The following is a 22,249-nucleotide window of genomic DNA, read 5'->3' on the forward strand; positions in this document are numbered from 1 at the left end:
CAGTCCACCGCACTCCAACCCGGTCCACCGCAATCCAATTAATCTTAATCCACGTACTCCAAAACAATTTATTCCAATCCACACCACACCACTTCAACCCACCCCACTCAGTCCATTCCACCCACTTTGCCCCAATCCAGTCTACCCACTCTAGCCCAGTCAACCATACTCTGGTCTGGTCCAGCCCACCCCACTCTCTTCTGGTCCAACCCACCCTGCCCCATTCTGGTTTGGTCCAGACCACTCCACTCTTTTCTGGTCCAACCTACCCTGCCCCATTCTGGTTTGGTCCAGACCACCCCACACTACCTCAATCCAGTCTACCCTAATCCACCAGACTACCTTAATCTAGTCCACCCCATTCTACCCCTCTCCACCAGACTACCTCAGTCCGATCCACCCTGTTCACACCCAATCCACCAGACTCTCAGTCCAATTCTCCCCATGCAACCCAATTCACCAGACTTTCTCAATCCACTCTACCCCTGCCCACCAGACTACCTAAATCCACCCTATTGCACTCCACGCTACGATACTACTCCCCCACTCCAATCTGACGCCCCATGCCACTAACTTTCAGCCATGGTAAACAGCAGCCACACTGGTGTACAACATGGCCAAAACAATTTGCCGAGTGAATAGCCCTTGTATAGGTGACTCCTGTTGCTTTGCCAATGCTTGTTTTAAACTCCCCGCAACAAGCAATGTCCATTGTTGCTGTTTCACTTGTGCCCTCTGGTGCTGCTACATTTTAGTTTAATAAGCTCAATTCTCCAAAGAATGCACCATATAGATGATTTGTGGGTTTTCCAGGAACTCTAGGTACCCTGAGCCAATAACTGAGCTTTAACTTGCAATGGATTTTCATTGTGTACCAGGTATAGAGCAATTCACGTGGTAACTATAAACAGTAAAACATAATAATGGGTATCCAGGAAACCTAGGCATTTCCGAATGGGGCACAAGATGTGGAGTTTAGAAGCAGTGGCAGGATTGTGAAGTTCACATAGCACGATGCCCAGGACAAATTGTTTTGGGTCAAGGACAAATTTTCATGTTTATTTTGTCCTTGGGACAAGTAGGCCCAACCTCCTGCAGCACGAACCTTTTGGCTGCCAGATTGCAGTACCATATTACGGATCAGGTAAGGGTATTGTCAGTAGTTATATCAATGTCTGTGTCCATATGTTATTATTTGACTGAGCACGCTAAGAAAATGTTTATAAGCTTGGACTGCACTGCTGACAGTTATCCCATTATAAAAATTTGTACACACATTTGCATGGTTTATTAATATGAGGGTACGTATAATGCTCCCAGAATGTCTCTGATAAGATGCAAATATTTGCACAAGCTCGAAACCAAGATTGCTCATTCTTTGCTTTCAAAACAAATGTTCACAAAAAATGCAACTAGGAAAAAAACGTTTTGCTAAACTACTGCAAAATTTTAGGTGCCATTTCTTTGAAGCATTAGTATAATGTGAAAAAATCTTAATGGAAACAGTGTAACCAGTTTCTGAAGAATTGTTAAATATGAAAATAAACAAGTATTGGAAACACTAATAGGTCTAACGTTGGTAATCAGCCTTTTGGTTTTGTCAAGGCATTTGTTGTTCTCACATTGTTTTTGTAAAACTTTATTGCTGTGGGACAATCATAACAAACATAGGCAAGAAGCAAAACTGTTTTTGTCTTCGAAAAGCACACATTGCCACAGTAGTTCCTGGCACTAACAAAACTACTTTGTGCCAGTATACTCCTGATGAAAGAGCAGAATGCTGTCACCTGGAGTGAAGCCAGCCAATAAATCAAGACCAAGAATTTTAATAAAAGCAAGCAGTCTTGGATAATCAATTAGGGGCACACGTCGTGACCCCTTAGCAGCTGAGCGCATTTTTTTATTTATTTTATTTTTACTATTTAGGGTAGTTCACTCTTAGGTCTTCATAACATTTTGTCCACATGAGCTATCCATGCCAAATTGGCGTCCTATTTTTTTTCCAACATCCTAGGAATTCTAAAGGTACCCAGAGTTTGTGGGTTTGCCTGGAGGAGACCAAGAAATTAGCCAATATACAGCAAAAATGTTTTTTTTTCTTCCTGAAAATGGCATCAACAAAGGATTTGAGGTGCTAAAATCTCCATCTTTCCAACTTTCAGGAACAGGCAGACTTGAATCAGAAAACCATTTTTCAACACATTTTGGCATGTTACTGGGACATACCCCATTTTTACAAATTTTTTGTGTGCTTTTTGCCTCCTTCCAGTTAGTGATGGAAATGGGTGTGAAACCAATGCTAGATCCTGCACAGCTGAACGTTTCTGAAAAGTAGACAAAATTCTGAATTCAGCAGGGGTCATTTGTGTAGATCCTTCAAGGTTTTCCTACAGACAGTAAAAGCTAAAATAAAAAAATATTGAAATTGAGGTGAAAAACCATTTCTATCCACTTTTTCTTCTATAACTTTTTCCAGCTGAGGCAGATTTTTGAAAGCAATATATTGTTACGTCTGCTGGACTCTTCTGGTAGCGGGATATATAGGGCTTGTTGTTTCATCAGAAATCCTAGGTACCCAGAGCCAATAAATGAGCTGAACCTTGCAGTGGGTTTTCATTGTACATAGCAATTCATTTGAAATAGTCAGAAAGAGGTATCAAGGAAACCTTTGTATTTCCAAAATGGGCACAAGATAAGGTGTTGCAAAGCAGTGGTTATTTGCACATCTCTAAATTTCGGGGTTCCCATACTAGCATGTGAATTGCAGGGCATTTCTCAAATAGAAGTCTTTTTTTACACACTGTCTTACATTTGGAAGGAAAAAATGTAGAGAAAGACAAGGGGCAATAACTTTTGTTTTTCTATTCTGTTTTCCCAAGCCTCCTGATAAAAAAAAAATGGTACCTCACTTGTGTGGGTACGCCTACTGCTTGCGACGGGAAACGCACATGGACACATTACATTTTTACATTGAAATCTGATGTTTTTTTGGAAAGCGCCCAGCTGTGGATTTTGACCTCTAGCTCAGCCAGCACCTAGGAAAATCTACCAAACCTGTGCATGGGGGTGGGGTGACTTGTGGGGCTCTCGCCAGGTTCTGTTACCCAGAATCCTTTGCAAACCTCAACATTTGGCCAAAAAACACTTTTCCTCACATTTCGGTGATAGGAAGTTCTGGAACCAGAGAGGAGCCGCAAATTTCCTTCCACCCAGCATTCCCCTAAGTCTCCCAATGAAAATGGTACCTCAATTGTGTGGGTAGGCCTAGTGCCTGTGTCAGGAATGGATAACACAACAGTCAATGTTAGTCCTGACATGAGGGCAACTGTTTACCCTGGGATGATCCATTCCTGATGCAGGCACTAGGTACAGGCACTCAAGTGGGATAGCGTTTTTATCAGGACAGGTGGGGAAACACTGGGTGGTAGGAATTTTGTAGATTCCAGCATATCCCTGTAGTTTGTGTGACAGAAATGCAAGAAATAAGTTTTTATTCGCCATTTCACCTTTCCAGGGTATTCTGGGTGAGATTACTTTAGGGAATCCCTACAAGTAACACCTCAAAGGACCCCAACCCAAAGTGTCTAGTTTCCATAAAAGTCTGGTTTCTGATGGATACAACTACCTGTGGATTCCTCACCTGATGAATACTCCCATGGCGCCAGCATTTGACGGAAATCTTCTTACTAGTCTCTGCACGTCGACGAGGACGTCACTTTAGCCCACGCGACGCCGTCTGACGTCATACAGGCAATAAGAAGTCCTCGCCGACGTGCCGATGACAGTTCCCTTTTTTCCGTGCATTCGAAACGGTTATCTTCGAGGGAGTTACTGTTACCTTCGTGGTTACAGTGTATTGTCTGCTGCGTAGTCTTCTCTGCGGTAACAATGTCTCAGAGGAAGTCGGGTTTCAAGCCCTGTCGAGAGTGTGGGGGCAAGATGTCAGTTACAGATCCTCACTCCGACTGTCTATGGTGTTTGAGCTCCGACCACGACGTCTCGACTTGCGATTCATGTCAACACATGAATCCGAAGGCCCTCAAAGAGCGCGAGGCCAAGTTATTCATGGCAAAGTCAAAGAAGAAGGAGAAACATCATAAGAAGTCTTCTTCGCCAAGGTCTCACCGGCGTCATCGAGACTCCCGGCGCCGTAGAGACTCACGACGCCACTCCAGCAAGGAGTCTCGTTCGAGGTCACCTTCGGCTCGGCGTCGGAGGACTTGGGAGGTCAGCCCCACGGTCACGCCGCATCCATCGACGCCGTTGCCCTCTCCGGCGTCACCGACTTCACCTGGTCAGGCGTCAGTGATTGAGGTGGTGCAGCCTCTTGGGTTTTCTCCGGCGTCGCAGACGTCGAGGCCGGCGTCGGGGTCGCCCTCGATCCAGGCACCCCAGTATCCGGCTTTTCCCACTCCTGGAGCCGATAGTACCGCGTTTCTTAATGCGATGTATACCATCTTTCAGCAGATGGCTCCAGGAGCTGCTCCGGCTGGTCCTTCGGGGCCCTTGGCCTTTTCGTTGGGTGATCCTGCGCCTCTTCGGCCGGCACCCTTTATGCCCTTTCTCCCTTTTGGGAATGTGGGCTCGGCGCCGGTGCCGGCGTCGGTGGCCGCTCCGGTGGCTTCGGATGTTTCGGCCCCGGAGGTTGCCCCTCCGTCGAAGTCAGGATTTTGCCCTGTGACTCCGGTTGGTCCATCGGCTCCTGCCTCGGCGCCGAAGCTGCCTGTGGCGCCGGACGCGGCGTCAGATGCTTCTGGAGATCGGCGCCGTTCTTCGACGTCGGCGGAGGCCATGTCGACTCCGCGTATCGAGGAGAGACTTCATTCGAGGAGGCGTGCTCTCCGTCTTTTAGAAGAGCAAGAGTACCAGCGAGTCCTAGAGGAGGGAGAGATTGAGGACTCTGGAGACGGACTGCATGGTCTGGATACAGCCAGTGGGCTGGACACTTCCCCTGAGTGGGACCTTTCATCTCCAGGGGAATATACGGAGGAGGCTGCTTCCTTTCATGCTGTGGTGAGGAAGGCAGCGAGCTTTTTGGACCTGCCTTTGCCGGTGGCAGAGGCAAAGCAGAATTTGCTGACAGAGGTATTGCATCCGGCCTCTGCTGCAGCTGAGCCTCTCTTGCCATTTAATGAGGCTTTGCTGGATCCGGTGTTGGAGGTGTGGAAGAAGCCGGTGTCTTCCTCGGCCGTTCATAGGGCTGTGGCCAGGAGGTATCGAGCTGCACCATCTGACCCTGGCTTTCTCTCTAGACACCCTACGCCGGAGAGCTTGGTGGTGCAAGCCTCCTGTTCCTCAAAGTCAGCGCCTGGTTCCTTCCCGACGGTGCCTGGAGACAGAGACTCCAAGAAACTGGATGCGCAGTCCAAGAAAATATTTTCGTCATGCAGTTTGGCGTTGAAGGCCACCAACGCCACGTGCATTCTGGGGAGGTACATCCATGCGCTGATGGATGATATTTCGTCTTCATTCACGGAGCTTCCCCAGGGTCTTTTGGATGTGGTCTCGGACGCCCAGGCTGCCGCGACCCAGATTATCCAGTCTGGGCTGGACACGACCGACTCGGTGGCCAGGGCGATGGGCACGGCTGTGGTGGCAAGAAGACAGGCCTGGCTCCGAAACTCAGGGTTCTCTGCGGATGTGCAGTCGACCCTGCTGGACCTCCCGTTTGATGGGGACAGACTGTTTGGAGCCAAGGCAGATTCAGCCTTGGAACGATTTAAGGAGAGCAGAGCCACAGCCAAATCGTTAGGACTGCAAGCTCCTTCTTCCTCTGCCTCTTCTAGAGTTTTCAGGAGGTTTCGGGGATTTGGGCGTGGCTCTTATTCCTCTTCCTTTCGGGGGAGGTTCCAGCAACCCGCCTCTTCCCTCCCCTATAGGTCATTTAGAGGGAGGGGGAGGGGTGGGGTCCGTACCAGAGGAGCCTCTCAACAGCACTCTGCCTCTTCCTCGTCCTCTGGAGGGGTGCAGCAGGGGAAGCAGCCTTAGGCTTCCACCGTCTCCCACTCACTCCTCTCCTGTAGGGGGAAGATTACAGCGTTTTCTCCACAAGTGGAAGTCTATCACAACGGACACTTGGGTTCTCGGCATTGTGGGAAAAGGCTACGCCCTTCCCTTTCGGGAGTTCCCGCCCCTCATCCCGCCCCGCCCATCTTATTGTTCAGAAGAACACCTCCTGTTGCTAGAACAGGAGGTTCAAGTCCTCCTTTCAAAGGGCGCGGTAGAGTTGGTCCCAGAGCAGGAAAAGGGTCGAGGTTGTTACTCAAGATACTTCCTGATTCCCAAAAAGGATGGTCAGTTGAGACCAATCCTGGATCTGAGGATCTTGAATTGGTTCCTCAAACAGGAAAAGTTCAAGATGCTGACCCTAGCACAGGTGCTTTTGGCGTTGAACAAGGAAGATTGGATGGTGTCTGTCGACTTGCAGGATGCTTACTTTCATATCCCGATACTCAAGTCGCACAGGAAGTATCTCCGGTTTGTGGTAGGGTCGCAGCATTATCAGTTTGCGGTCCTCCCGTTTGGTCTTACTTCAGCACCTCGAGTCTTCACAAAGGTGATGTCAGTGGTTGCGGCGGAGCTCAGAAGGAGGGGGATAGCAGTATTCCCTTACTTGGACGACTGGTTGATCAAAGCCAAGTCCCCGGAGCTTGTGTCGCATCATCTGCAGTCAACAACCCAGTTGTTGTTCGACCTGGGCTTTTCGGTGAACGTGCCCAAATCTCACCTGGAGCCCTCTCAGCGCCTCCTGTTCATAGGGGCAGTACTGGATACAACATTGAGTCGAGCCTTTCCTCCGCCTCAGCGGATTCAAGATATTCAGGAATTGGTTCCAATGTTTCGAAATGGAGCGGTAGTTCCAGTCCTCAAGGTCCTTCGTCTGCTCGGTCTGTTCGCCTCCTGCATTCTGTTGGTCACGCATGCTCGCTGGCACATGAGGGCTCTTCAGTGGTGCCTCCGAAGGCAGTGGTCTCAACACAAGGGAGATTTAGAAGGTACTGTCAAGATCTCCAGAGATGCTGCTGTGGAATTGAAGTGGTGGATTGCGGGCAACAATCTTTCACAGGGGAAGCCGTTCGCGCAGTCGCCACCAGTGGCCACGGTAATAACGGATGCCTCCACCCTAGGATGGGGAGCTCATCTGGGGGATCTGGAGATCAAAGGGCTTTGGTCTCCAGAGGAACAGGTGTTTCATATCAATCTGTTGGAGTTACGGGCTGTACGTTTGGCTCTCAAGGCCTTCCTCCCATCCCTTCGTGGTCAGTCGGTACAGGTCCTGACGGACAATACTACCACGATGTGGTACATAAACAAACAGGGAGGAGTAGGGTCGTACCTTCTCTGCAGAGAAGCTCTTCGGCTATGGTCCTGGGCAAAGGACCATCAGATTTGCTTGGTGGCAAATCATCTGGCCGGGGTCTTGAATGTACGTGCGGACAGTCTCAGTCGCCAATTCTCGGCAGACCACGAGTGGCGTCTCCATCCAGATCAAGTCTGTTTAATCTTCCAGATGTGGGGGTTTCCTCGGATAGATCTGTTTGCCACTCGGGAGAACGCGCATTGCCCGTTATTCTGCAGCCTCCAGTATCCGATGCAGGGAGCGTTGGGAGACGCGTTTCAGATAACCTGGTGCGACCAGTTGCTTTACGCGTTTCCCCCCATACCCTTGATTCCTCGAGTGTTGAGGAAAATTCGCCAAGACCGGGCCCAAGTCATCTTAATAGCTCCGGATTGGCCAAGGAGGGTATGGTACTCCGACCTTCTCCAACTCTCACTGTGCCCTCCGCTCCGTCTCCCTCTCAGGGCAGACCTCCTCTCGCAGTCGCAGGGGCAGGTTTTACACCCCAACCTCCAGAGTCTGCACCTACATGCTTGGAGATTGAACGGGGCAACCTGAGTTCCTTCTCTCTCCCGCCTGATGTAGTGGATGTTATCTTAGCGGCCAGGCGACACTCCACTAAATCTATCTACGCTAATAGGTGGTCTAAATTTGTTATGTGGTGTGGAGAGAGACAGATGGATCCCTTACATGCTCATCTGTCACATGTTTTGTCTTTTGCACTGTCTCTAGCGCAGAAAGGTTGTGCAGTAGCTACCATTAAGGGTTATTTGTCGGCCTTGTCAGCCTTCATTTGTCTTCCAGACCAACCATCGTTATTTAAATCCCCTATTGTTCTCAGATTCTTGAAAGGTCTTCTGAATCAATATCCTCCAAAACCATTCGTTATGCCTCAATGGGATTTGTCCTTGGTCCTGACTTTCCTTATGGGGTCCCCTTTTGAGCCTATGCATTCTTGCCCCTTAAGGTATTTGGTTATTAAAACAGTATTCCTGGTAGCTATAACATCTGCAAGGAGAGTGAGTGAGTTGCAGGCCTTATCGGTTAAACCCCCTTATATAACGTTTTATGGGGATAAGGTGGTGTTGAGGACCAAGGCTGCTTTCCTTCCGAAGGTTGTTTCACCCTTCCATTTGGCTCAGACAATCACTTTGTCCACGTTTTATCCTCCGCCTCATCCTTCAAAGGAGGAAGAAAGACTACATCGCCTGGACCCAAAAAGGGCGTTGAGCTTCTATATCGACAGAATGAAGGATATCAGGCTGGAGGATCAGCTGTTTGTCGGATACGTGGGCAAGAGGAGAGGAAAGGCAGTCCACAAGAGAACACTCTCCAGGTGGGTTGTTCTTTGCATTAAAATCTGTTACTCTTTGGCAAAGAAGGATCCGCCTGAGGGCATTAGAGCTCACTCCACCAGAGCTAAGTCGGCCTCTTCGGCCTTGGCCAGGGGTGTTCCTGTGGTTGACATCTGCAAGGCCGCAACTTGGTCGTCCCTTCACACTTTTGTGAAACATTACTGTTTGGACTCTGAGGTCAGAAGGGACGGTCATTTTGCACGGTCAGTGCTGCAGGATTTCTTGGTTTGACCATTTAGGCACCCACCGCCGGGCGTGGTACTGCTTTGGGACTCTATTCATCAGGTGAGGAATCCACAGGTAGTTGTATCCATCAGAAGAACGAGTTACTTACCTTCGGTAACGACTTTTCTGGTGGATACATTAGCTACCTGTGGATTCCTCACGGTCCCACCCGCCTCCCCGTTGCCTTTTTGGTCTCTCCAAGCAATCCTTGAGTGTGCTCCTTTTGGTATTCAAAGTTGCAATACATTTTGCATGTATGATATTTGTATATATGTGTATATTTATATATAAATCTATATATATATTGGGTATATACATGGTTCGTATGTATAAATATATTTATTTGTTTAAAAAAAAAAAAAAAAAAGTTATATTAAATCTATAGCTATTTTATTGCAATGTTGTGTGATTTACAATATTAAGAGATGTTGCTTTGCTCTTTCATTGCATTGGGTTATTATTATTATTCTCATGCACGTAAAAAATGTTGGTACTGTCATCGGCACGTCGGCGAGGACTTCTTATTGCCTGTATGACGTCAGACGGCGTCGCGTGGGCTAAAGTGACGTCCTCGTCGACGTGCAGAGACTAGTAAGAAGATTTCCGTCAAATGCTGGCGCCATGGGAGTATTCATCAGGTGAGGAATCCACAGGTAGCTAATGTATCCACCAGAAAAGTCGTTACCGAAGGTAAGTAACTCGTTCTTTTGGTAGGTTTCCCTATATGGCCGCCAAGCCCGGGACCAAAAACACAGGTGCCTGCCTTGCAAAATCAGGTTGTTTTGTGATAGATAATTTTGATGTCTCCACAATACGATTTGGGCGGTGGAATTTGGGGCTGAACTAAATTGGGGAACTCCCAAGTGAGCACTCTCTCTCTGTGCTTGTCGCTGCATGCACCTGGTCTCTGGGTTGGGCTAACCCACTATTGTCCCTCTGCACAGACTATGCTTGTGAAGGGACAGCAGTACTGTCCTCATCACCTCCCTCAATCACTGGAAGAGGAGTTGTCGGAAAAATCACTCCCAGAGTCTGCGCCATTGTCAGATCCCTTAATATCTGCTGGCTACGTCAGAGCTGTCCTCTGTAACCCAAATTAGGGCTTGAGCAGCAGTCATCCATCGAGACACCCTCTCTGCTACTTGCTAAACTCTCGCTCTAAAACACTAGGCTACGTAGACAATCAGAAAATTGCTGGTGTGTGTGTGCGCAACAGTAAAGGTCCATCACCTTACCTTTGCTTCTTTTCCCCTCCCTCTAAAGGTAAATCTCGGGTGTATAGTGAGGTTTCAGGAAGGCCTCGTTTGAAAGTGGTGAAACTCTTCCGTGTCTCCCGATTGGTATTACGTTTAAAAAAAAAAATAATAATAATACTTTGGTGCAATGCGCCAGAGGATTTGTTTAACCCCCTCCGTGGTGTCTTCCACTGGTCGTGACCCGCACCTGGGAGGGAGTGCAGGCGTCGGACAGTTGCCGACGCCCGCACTCATGGGGTTAACGAAACTTAGAGTTACAAAGTGCATCCTTGTATTAGTTATTAGTGCAGATTTAGACGTACTCCTAGAAATTTTTTGTAAATGGCAATATAGCAGGAGAAAATATGAATGTGTAGGTCTGAGCTTTTACAAGTTCATTTTCCCTCCAACCATTTTTCCCTAACCCTGGAAGAAGTTTTACTTATGCACTTGTCGGGAATACATTTCCAAACTTTCTCAGTATGGGTGAGGATTAGAGAAGAGCTGATGAAAAGCCCGAACACATGCAAGTTAATGGGTTTGCATGGACTCAAATGGGTTTTACAGCTCTGGAACTATTGCTTGCCCCCATATTTAGAACTGCTGAAAGATGGCTAAATGAGGAAATTGCAAGATTTCACATCTTACAGTAACATGAGGCCTGGCATAATCAGACAGGCTATTATCAGAGCTCTTGTATAACAAGATTGCAGCCATAATATGTTGCTGCACTACATGGCACCAAAGGGGCAAGTGGATGTTTTTTACAGGGCAAGTAGATTTATAAAGGGACTTGGACAAGTAGACATTTCACCAAATTCCACACCCTGGAGTGGTTATTTGCACCTCTCTGAATTTGTGGGTACCTATACTAGCATGTGAAGTAGAGGGCATTTCTGAAAGTGTATTCTTTCCTACACCCTGGCTTACATTTGGGAGGCACAAATGCAAAGAAATGTAATTGGAATTAACACTCGTTGTACTATTCTGTGTTCCCCTAAGTCTTCAGATAAAAATGGTACCTTACTTGTGTGGGTAAGGCAAGTACCTGTGACAGGAAAGGCTGCAAAATGGCACATAGATGCATCAAATGTTTCCACTCTGACCTTTTTAGGGTCGAGCGCGCAATCCTTCTGTGGGCTTTTAAGCATGTCCATTCTTGCTGTTCATTCTTTGTTGTGCTTGTTTTAAATGCTTCAATTTTATTGGTGCATTTTGTAAAATGTCCCTCCTTTATGTGCCGCGTTCCCTTCCAGGCGATTTCACCAAGTGAACATTTTTGTTGCCAATCACACAACCACACGCTTCCTCCTGTTAACGCATTTGATGGTCCTCCTCTGGTTTCAGTTTGCCTTTTGTCCCAGCTGCGATCATTTCTAGACATTCACGCCCGGAGCCAATAACTCACACTCACGCGGCCGTGGCGCTTTGAATTGACTTGCTTATTTCAACTGTTTTACTTTTCATTTTCAATTTATATGGCAAGGAAAGTCCAATTAGGAATTTACAACGCTAGCTTTAACTCGAGCAAACGTGAGACCCACTGCATTGCAAATGCATGTTTTGCAGTGTGACTAGCTGTGGATTTTGGGCCCCAACTCAGTTGGTGCTTAGGTAAACCTATCAAACTGTAACATTTTGGGGAATCGTAGCTATTTAAATGTTGTTTGGAGGAAAAAAACTGACAAACTCCTGGAACTCTTTACTCAGAAGGAATATTAATTGTAAGACAAACTGACTTTTGAACTCTTTCTGAACACAGAGCACATGTGACAAGAGCAGGATTTAAAGGCCCCCTTTACTTTGTGACGGAACGGAACATCTGTTCTTTTGTTAACTCACCAGAAGGGGCGAGTAGGTCCTAAAATATCTTGACCTGATAAAATATGACTCTCCATAGGGATTGGACAAGTAGATTTTGAGGCCTGTATAGGGTACGCATGATCCATGACTTGCCTCTTGGTTTATTAATAGCATTGCCATCAGGAGGCAGGAATGTTTCTCAATTTGTTTAAGCACTCACTTTTAATAAATGTATTACGAAAGCATGATGTTATAGCATACTGCTCAAGAAATGTCCAAAAACCTTTCCACTAACTTGAAGCTTTACTGCTAAAACTATATAGTGGAAATATAATCTGTGAAAATTGGGTTTCAGAAAACATGTTCACCAAGTATTTTTTTTTTTTTCATCACACAGAAGTACAAACAACGGGCTTTCAAATGCGTTCTGGCTGATAGGGAAGCTCCCAATGCATGTGTGGGGTTCTATTTTTTTTGGCAATGTGGCCATACAAACAATGGGGATAAGCTTTGAAATTAACTTTAACGTTAAATTAATTGCTATTGTATGTAAATTTCCTTTGTAATTTTTGGGCAAAATATTTGTACGGATTTTTATATTCAGCTTTTTGTAAAAAAATGTTTACTTTTTTATTCAACAGAGCAAATATTTGAGAACATAAAACAAGAGTACAGTCGCTACCAGAGGAGAAGACAGCTGGAAGGTGCTTTTAATCTAAGTGAAGCATGCCCTTCAAGTGAAGTGCAACCTCACTGCTCATCGCTCACAGCACCTAGTTCCCCAGGTATTTCTTTTGCATATTACTTCAGCTTGTAATATCTTGAATATAAATCATTCTGTTGTCTGAACTATTCACTGACCCACTGTTCTGTATGAATTTGATATCCATTGGTCAGTTGATACTGTTCCATATCGTGCAGAATGATAGTTTGTTCAGTGAGGCGAATCGCCTGCTTCCAGCTTTAGAGAAGTTGATACATCCTGAGCAATGCGGATTCATTCCTCATAGAGCCATTTCATCTAACACCTGGAGGCTGTTTAACATTATTTATGCGGTTGAGGGGGGTCAGAGGAGCTTCCAGTGCACTTCGAGAAAGCCTTTGATACCCTGGCATGGTCATACTTGCTGCTGGTCCTGGAAGGAATGATAATGGGGCCTTAATTCTTACAATGGGTGCGATTGCTGCCCGTGGTGGAGCAGATGCGCACTGGTCATCAATTATTGCGTCAATTTCCCATCGGCATGGTCACCTGAAAGAGCTGCTCCCTCTTCCCAGTTATTTTTACCCTGGCTATGGAGCCACTGGCTGTCCTCTTACGGGCGAGATGCCCTGCTTGGGGTGTGGTGGTGGGCCACACGTGGCATATAGTGTTACTATGTGTGAATGATGTTATGGTAGACCCAAGTGGCCACAGGTGTAATTTGATGAATTTCTATGTTCTCTTGGATCTCTTTAGGACTGTGGCAGGCCTCCCGAGTAAATTGGGGGTGAGTTCTGTATCTTCCCTCTACGTAGGACAGACCGGCCCGCGGAGCAGCAGTTGGAACCTAACCGGTTGCCTTGGCAGCGCGAGACGTTCCAGTATCTAGGAGGGAATGTGTATCGCTCAGACAGGGACCTTCTCCATGATAATCAGCAGGACGCTGACCGCTCTGCAAAACCCCGTTGACTCTGAGGTGACTGCCCCTTTCGCCGCACCTCTATTGTGAAAATGCTAATACTCCCACAGCTACTTTCTCTTTGCCACAATACCTGTGAATTCCGCAAGGGGATTCTTTGACTCACGTAAATTACTTTCTGACTTAATTTGAGGCAGAGAGTGTGAACGAGTAGCCATACAGACACTACGCGCCCACTGATGAAAGGGGGCTTAAGGGTGCCAGACTTTGAGCTGTATTTTGCAGCTGCTCAGCTGCAGTGGCCCATATATTGGTTGGCAGGCGACGAGCTAGGAAAGGGCAGAATGATTGAGGGAGTGCTAGGAGGTATGGGATTGCTGGAGTGGGTGCTGACGTCGAGTGGCCCATCCAGGGGCATGGGCAAGTTGGCACGAACCACCAAACCCTGCTGGAACAGATGTATCCACCCGAGGTGGCTGACACCACCCTGTGCACCGCTGTTACTGTTGTGGAGTATTCCCAGACTGCGAGGACTGCTGGTGACGTGCAACCAAACGCCCAACAGCTGTCAGGGGTGACCTGTGTAGGGAATCTGTACATAGATGGGGAGCTCTGTTCCTTCCCAGATTAACGAGATGCTAAGGACCTGGGCGTAGGAGAATTTATAATGCCCTGTTTCAGGCAATCTGATACACTTGAGCGGTGGGACAGCATGCTGCTGCCCTATGCCATGGGTTGCAATGTTTGCTGATGCACGGACTAGGCGTAAGGCTATCAAAATGTTTTATGTGGCACTTCAGGCCGCTGGCGCAAGCCTTGACGCATTCCAGTAAACCCTGATGGGACGCTTGCCTGAGGATTGTACTATCGCCTCATCCAAAACATGCTTTCTGATCTGCAACCTGACCAAAACATTCCAGGTGCCTTGTATCCTTTCACCAATGCAAAACATACTTTGTTCCTCCTTCCTAATGTAAAACATAACATGCGCCCCTTCCCTCCCATCAGAAACACTGCTTTTGTATCCATTCCCAAACTTTATTCTATCCATCTACTCCTCACTCAAAACATACCTTGTTGTCTTTCTTGGCAGGAATTGTAGAATTTAACAAGTTATGCCTTTACCTAAAAATCATACCCAGACACACAACACAGAGTATTGATCACAATAGATCGCAACCACTTAAAATTCATATTGTAATTGCAACAGTTGCTGTAAGTGGTTGGAAGATTGCAACTTTATGTAGCTTACAAAAGACCGGAGATGTAACATGCTCAAGGCTGACAAGCTCCAAATGTTCCTGCTGTCAGTCTAGAGAATTTCGTCCTATCTAATATAACTATGCCAAGGACAAGTTTGTTTTAATTTGCATGTGGTGTGGCATTGCAAGACTATCAGAAAACTTTGGTGTTGCACAAAAACAACAAGCTTGCAAGAAAATGTAGTATGTCACTGAGTATCACTGTTTGGGTGACCCTTCTAGTTTTTCTCCTCTGTGATTGTCTGTGTATTGTGGGGAGAATTATGTCAACCAGCCAGCAACTCTGAAGGTTCGGTGGTGAATGTGATATTCTATTGGAATTAGCATGGTAGATTTAAATTGGGATGCTAAAAGGCAACATTTTTATTTTTTGCTGCAGGTAGAGGTAGAAGGTAAATTGAAGTGCTTTAGTTAAATGCAGGGCCACTGGTATTGTGTTGGAAGGATCAAATTATGAGGCAGGGTTGAACAATTTATGGCAAGAAAAGTCCAATTAGGCATTTACAATGCCTGTAGCTCGAACTGTCGCAAATGCAAGACCTATTGCATTGGAAATGCTTGTTCCTCATTCCTTTACAACCCACCATGGGACAGATGCATGACCCACACCATGGCAGTACAAATTAATATAGGTTCGATGGCATCTGTCGCTGTAGATACACATGGTATGCATGAGCTCGCCATCTGGTGTTGGGTCGGAGTGTTACAAGTTGTTTTTCTTCGAAGAAGTGTTTTCGAGTCACGGGACCGAGTGACTCCTCCTTCTGTGCTCATTGCGCATGGGCGTCGACTCCATCTTCGATTGTTTTCTTTCCGCCATCGGGTTCGGACGTGTTCCTGTCGCTCCGAGTTTCGGAACGGAAAGATAGCTGAAAACGGAAGATTTTCGACGGTATCGTTGCGATCCGGTTAGAGATAGACACATACGACGACGCGTTGAACACCTTCGGGGTAGATTTCGGCACCCCGTCGGGGCCTAGTCGGCCCGACCGCGTGGAGAACAACGCCGATGGAGCGGACCCCGTTTCGATTCTGCCCCGAATGCCACAACAAATATCCTTATACGGACCTACACTCGGTCTGTAATCTGTGCCTGTCACCCGAGCACAGCGAAGAATCCTGTGAGGCCTGTCGGGCGTTCCGGTCCCGAAAAACTCTGCGCGACCGTCGAGCGAGAAGACTGCAGATGGCGTCCACGCCAAAAGAGCGTCGACAGTTCGAGACAGAAGAGGAACAGGAGGAATCCTTTTCCATCCAGGATTCAGACTCCGACGAGCTAGACTCTACAAGAACTGTGAGTAAGACGTCGAGATCAGACCTTAAAAAAGGAAAGAAGGCCCAGGGGACGCCACTGCCAACCGGCCATGGCTCCACCCAAATTCTCGGTGACCAGCAATCGGCACCGAAAAAGGCCCATTCAGTGTCGAGATCGTCCGACTCCGGTCGAGACACCGGCACGCAGCCTCCTCGAGACCGAGAGAGTGCTAAACAGAAGCATCGACACCGAGAGTTCGGTGTCGACACGGATCGACGCCGAGACAGTGGCGCCGAAGACCATAGAGGCCAAGAATTTTCGGCACAGAAAAAGAGGAAGGTTACCTCGGAGCCGAAAAAACAATCGACAGGGTTTTCGGAGCCGAAAAAAGCGACATCAGACCCTGTTTCTGGCTCCTATACTGAAGAGCATTCTATGTCTTCTCAAATGAAGAAACATAGATTTGAACAAGAACTGCAATCCACTGACGTGGATCACACGCAAAAGCGTATCTTTATTCAGCAGGGGACTGGGAAGATCAGTACCCTTCCACCTGTCAAACGAAAGAGAACGCTTCAGTTTACTTCTCAGCAACAAACAGCACAAAAGGTAATACCTCCTCCCTCACCTCCACCTGTAACTCCGGCTTCGCCAACTTACACCCCGTCACATTCGCCAGCTCACACCGCCATGAGCCACGATGACCAAGATCAGGATGCGTGGGACTTGTACGACGCACCAGTGTCTGATAACAGCCCAGACACATACCCAACTAGGCCATCACCACCGGAAGACAGCACAGCCTACTCACAAGTGGTGGCTAGAGCAGCACTATTCCATAATGTGGAACTCCACTCGGAACAAGTAGAGGATGATTTTTTATTTAACACCCTCTCTTCAACCCACAGCTCCTACCAAAGCCTGCCGATGCTCCCAGGCATGCTACGCCATGCAAAGGACATTTTCAAGGAGCCAGTTAAAAGTAGGGCAGTGACGCCTAGGGTGGACAAAAAGTATAAGGCGCCTCCTACGGACCCTGTATTCATCACCTCTCAGCTGCCACCAGATTCTGTGGTGGTAGGGGCTGCCAGAAAACGGGCAAATTCACACACTTCTGGGGATGCACCTCCCCCAGATAAAGAAAGTAGGAAGTTCGATGCAGCCGGGAAGAGGGTTGCTGTCCAAGCAGCAAACCAGTGGCGCATCGCAAATTCACAAGCGCTGCTAGCGCGATACGACAGAGCCCACTGGGATGAGATGCAGCATCTCATTGAACATCTCCCAAAAGATCTGCAAAAAAGAGCAAAACAGGTTGTTGAGGAGGGTTAAAACATTTCCAACAATCAAATACGCTCCTCCATGGATGCAGCAGACACGGTCGCAAGGACCATTAATACGTCGGTTACCATCCGTAGGCACGCATGGCTCAGAACGTCTGGATTCAAGCCAGAAATTCAGCAGGCAGTGCTTAACATGCCAGTAAACGAAAAACTTCTGTTCGGTCCGGAGGTCGACACAGCCATAGAAAAGCTCAAGAAGGACACTGACACTGCCAAGGCCATGGGCGCACTCTACTCCCCGCAGAGCAGAGGATCTTATAACACCTTCCGCAAAACACCTTTTAGAGGAGGGTTTCGGGGTCAGGCCACACAAGCTAGCACCTCACAGTCCGCACCGCCCACCTACCAGGGACAGTACAGGGGAGGTTTTCGGGGCCAGTATAGAGGGGGGCAATTCCCTAGGAATAGGGGAAGATTTCAAAGCCCCAAAACCACTACCAACAAGCAGTGACTCACATGTCACACACCCCTCCCACACAACACCAGTGGGGGGGAGGATACGTCAATATTACGAAGCATGGGACAAAATAACTACAGACACATGGGTCCTAGCAATTATCCAGCATGGTTATTGCATAGAATTCCTGCAATTCCCTCCAGACATACCACCAAAATCACAAAAATTATCAAAATACCATTCACAGCTTCTAGAGATAGAAGTTCAAGCACTACTGCAAAAAAATGCAATAGAATTAGTACCAAGCACACAAATAAACACAGGAGTTTATTCACTGTACTTCTTGATACCAAAAAAGGACGAAACACTGAGACCAATTCTAGACCTCAGAGTAGTAAACACATTCATCAAATCAGACCACTTTCACATGGTCACACTACAAGAAGTGTTACCATTGCTCAAAAAACACAACTACATGACAACCCTAGACCTCAAGGACGCATATTTCCATATACCAATACATCAATCACACAGGAAATATCTAAGGTTTGTATTCAAAGGAATACATTACCAATTCAAAGTATTGCCTTTTGGTTTAACAACCGCTCCAAGAGTATTCACAAAATGCCTAGCAGTAGTCGCTGCACACATCAGAAGGCAGCAAATACATGTGTTCCCGTATCTAGACGACTGGCTAATCAAAACCAGTTCGCTCACACAATGCTCAAACCACACAAATCAAGTCATACAAACCCTCTACAAACTAGGGTTCACCGTCAACTTTGCAAAATCAAACATTCTGCCAAGCAAAGTACAGCAATATCTAGGAGCCATAATAGACACGACAAAAGGAGTAGCAACGCCAACTCCACAAAGGATCCACAATTTCAACAGGGTCATTCAACACATGTCTCCAAACCAAACAATACAAGCAAGAACAATACTACAGCTCCTAGGCATGATGTCCTCATGCATAGCCATTGTCCCAAACGCAAGACTGCACATGAGGCCCTTACAACAGTGCCTAGCCTCACAGTGGTCTCAAGCACAGGGTCACCTTCTAGATCTGGTGTTGCTAGACCGCCAAACTTACCTCTCGCTTCTATGGTGGAACAGTATAAATTTAAACATAGGGCGGCCTTTCCAAGACCCAGTGCCAGAGTACGTAATAACAACAGATGCTTCCATGACAGGGTGGGGAGCACATCTCAATCAACACAGCATAAGAGGACAATGGAACATACATCAAACAAAACTGCATATAAATCATCTAGAATTATTAGCAGTTTTTCAAGCACTAAAAGCTTTCCAACCAATCATAACCCACAAATACATCCTTGTCAAAACAGACAACATGACAACGATGTATTATCTAAACAAACAAGGAGGAACACATTCAACGCAGTTAAGCTTGTTAGCTCAAAAAATATGGAAGTGGGCAATCCACCATCAGATTGGTCTAATAGCACAGTTTATTCCGGGGATCCAGAATCAGCTGGCAGACAATCTCTCTCGAGATCACCAGCAAGTCCACGAATGGGAAATCCACCCACAGATTCTGAACACCTACTTCACACTCTGGGGAACACCACAAATAGACTTATTTGCAACAAAAGAGAACGCAAAATGCCAAAACTTCGCGTCCAGATACCCACACAAGCAATCCCAAGGCAATGCCCTATGGATGAACTGGTCAGGAATATTTGCTTACGCTTTTCCTCCTCTCCCTCTCCTTCCTTACCTAGTAAACAAATTGAGTCAAAACAAACTCAAACTCATTTTAATAGCACCAACTTGGGCAAGACAACCCTGGTACACAACACTGCTAGATCTGTCTGTAGTACCACACATCAAACTGCCCAACAAACCAGATCTGTTAACGCAACACAACCAACAGATCAGACACCCGGACCCAGCATCGCTGAATCTAGCAATCTGGCTCCTGAAATCCTAGAATTCGGACACTTACAACTTAGCCAAGAGTGTATGGAAGTCATAAAGCAGGCCAGAAGGCCATCCACTAGACACTGCTACGCAAGTAAGTGGAAAATATTTGTTTGGTACTGCCATCATAATCAGATACAACCGCTAGATGCAACTCCAAAACATATAGTAAATTACTTGCTCCATTTACAAAAAGCAAAGCTAGCCTTCTCTTCTATTAAAATACACCTTGCAGCAATATCTGCATACCTGCAAACTACCTATTCAACTTCCTTGTATAGGATACCAGTTATCAACGCATTTATAGAAGGGCTTAAAATAATTATACCACCAAGAACACCACCTGTTCCTTCATGGAACCTAAACGTGGTTCTAACAAGACTCATGGGCCCACCTTTCGAACCCATGCACTCTTGCGGAATACAATTCCTAACCTGGAAAGTTGCCTTTCTCATCGCCATTACATCTCTAAGAAGAGTAAGTGAAATTCAAGCGTTCACAACACAAGAGCCTTTTATACAAATACATAAAAATAAGGTCGTCCTACGACCTAATCCAAAATTTTTACCAAAAGTTATTTCACCATTCCATCTAAATCAAACGGTAGAACTACCAGTATTTTTCCCACAGCCAGATTCTGTGGCTGAAAGAGCACTACATACATTAGATGTCAAAAGAGCATTAATGTACTACATTGACAGAACAAAGAACATCAGAAAAACTAAACAGCTATTTATTGCATTCCAAAAACCTCATGCAGGTAACCCAATATCAAAACAAGGTATAGCCAGATGGATAGTTAAATGCATCCAAATCTGCTACCTTAAAGCAAAAAGACAACTGCCCATTACTCCCAGGGCACATTCAACAAGGAAAAAAGGTGCTTCAATGGCCTTTTTAGGAAACATCCCAATGCAGGAAATATGTAAGGCAGCCACTTGGTCTACGCCTCACACATTCACCAAACACTACTGTATAGATGTGCTATCCGCACAACAAGCTACAGTAGGTCAAGCTGTATTAAGAACTCTATTTCAGACAACTTCTACTCCTACAGGCTAAACCACCGCTTATGGGGAACTAACTGCTTACTAGTCTATGCATACCATGTGTATCTACAGCGACAGATGCCATCGAACTGAAAATGTCACTTACCCAGTGTACATCTGTTCGTGGCATCAGTCGCTGAGATTCACATGGACCCACCCACCTCCCCGGAAGCCTGTAGCAGTTCAGAAGTTACCTTCAATTTTGTACATTTGTATATATATTACTTAATCCTTTAATAGGTACATACTTACATTTTTCATTGCGCGGGCACTATTACTATAGTACAACTCCTACCTCACCCTCTGCGGGGAAAACAATCGAAGATGGAGTCGACGCCCATGCGCAATGAGCACAGAAGGAGTCACCACTCGGTCCCGTGACTCGAAAACACTTCTTCGAAGAAAAACAACTTGTAACACTCCGACCCAACACCAGATGGCGAGCTCATGCATACCATGTGAATCTCAGCGACTGATGCCACGAACAGATGTACACTGGGTAAGTGACATTTTCATTCAATAACATGTTTATTTAGAGCAACTGTACTAGTAAATGCACAGTCGCACATTTATAACTACACCATGAAGGTCAAGTTCCATGTTAGTAGCACAGTACAGCAGAATTGACATTTGAAAAACACTGCTTGCAGCCTCACATAGTGCATGTTAAAGGGAAACAATTCTCCTAATAGTAAAGAAGCGTCTTCAGTGGGATTATACTTATGCTTACATTTAACCCATCGTATCCTGTTTTTTGATAAACACATAACTACAAAATCCATTTGAAAACATATCATGGCATAAATAAGAAATTCAACTGCTTGCAGAGTAATATGCTGTTTATTATCATTGTTGAACGAGGACAGAGGGCATAATCACTTGAGGATTTGCCTCTTGTGAGTTAAGACATTCCCCAGACTCATTGTTGGTAATTGTGTGTGTGTGTGTGTGTGTATGTATGTATGTGGCCCTTTCAGGGATAGAGTGACGCATAAATTATGCAAAAAAAAGACTTTGTCACTATCTAGCTCGGCGTGGATAGCACTGTGCTGATCCTATGCTTAAAAACTTTGCTATATAAGCGGCCATTTGAGGTGAGCAGATCTAGAGTGTCGCTGGTGTTGCAGGGTGCTCCCTACTAGAGCTGCTCTCCACCTAAATTTGGGAACTTCCCAGAGTTCTCCTTTGTTTTTTGTGTGTGTGTGTGTGTGTGTGTGTGTGTGTGTATATATATGTTCGATGGCATGTGTAGCTGCAGATACACATGCTGTGCACATCCCGCCATCTAGTGTTGGGCTCGGAGTGTTACAAGTTGTTTTTCTTAGAAGAAGTCTTTTTGGAGTCACGAGATCGAGGGACTCCTCCCCTTTCGGCTCCATTGCGCATGGGCGTCGACTTCATCTTAGGTTGTTTTCTTTCCGCC

The 22,249-nt window shown here is 46.4% G+C and overlaps 1 protein-coding gene across 1 annotated transcript in view; it reads left to right on the top strand.

Moving 5' to 3' along the window:
- Positions 1 to 22,249, top strand: part of AKIRIN1 (akirin 1) — a 169,476-nt gene that overhangs the window by 40,107 nt on the left and 107,120 nt on the right. The window contains exon 2 of the mRNA XM_069223960.1: positions 12,599 to 12,742. Coding sequence (XP_069080061.1) covers positions 12,599 to 12,742 — 144 coding nt within the window. The remainder of the gene's footprint in view (positions 1 to 12,598; positions 12,743 to 22,249) is intronic.

The sequence above is a fragment of the Pleurodeles waltl genome, chromosome 3_1 (assembly GCF_031143425.1).
Source record: "Pleurodeles waltl isolate 20211129_DDA chromosome 3_1, aPleWal1.hap1.20221129, whole genome shotgun sequence".
NCBI classification, from domain to species: Eukaryota; Metazoa; Chordata; class Amphibia; order Caudata; family Salamandridae; genus Pleurodeles; species Pleurodeles waltl.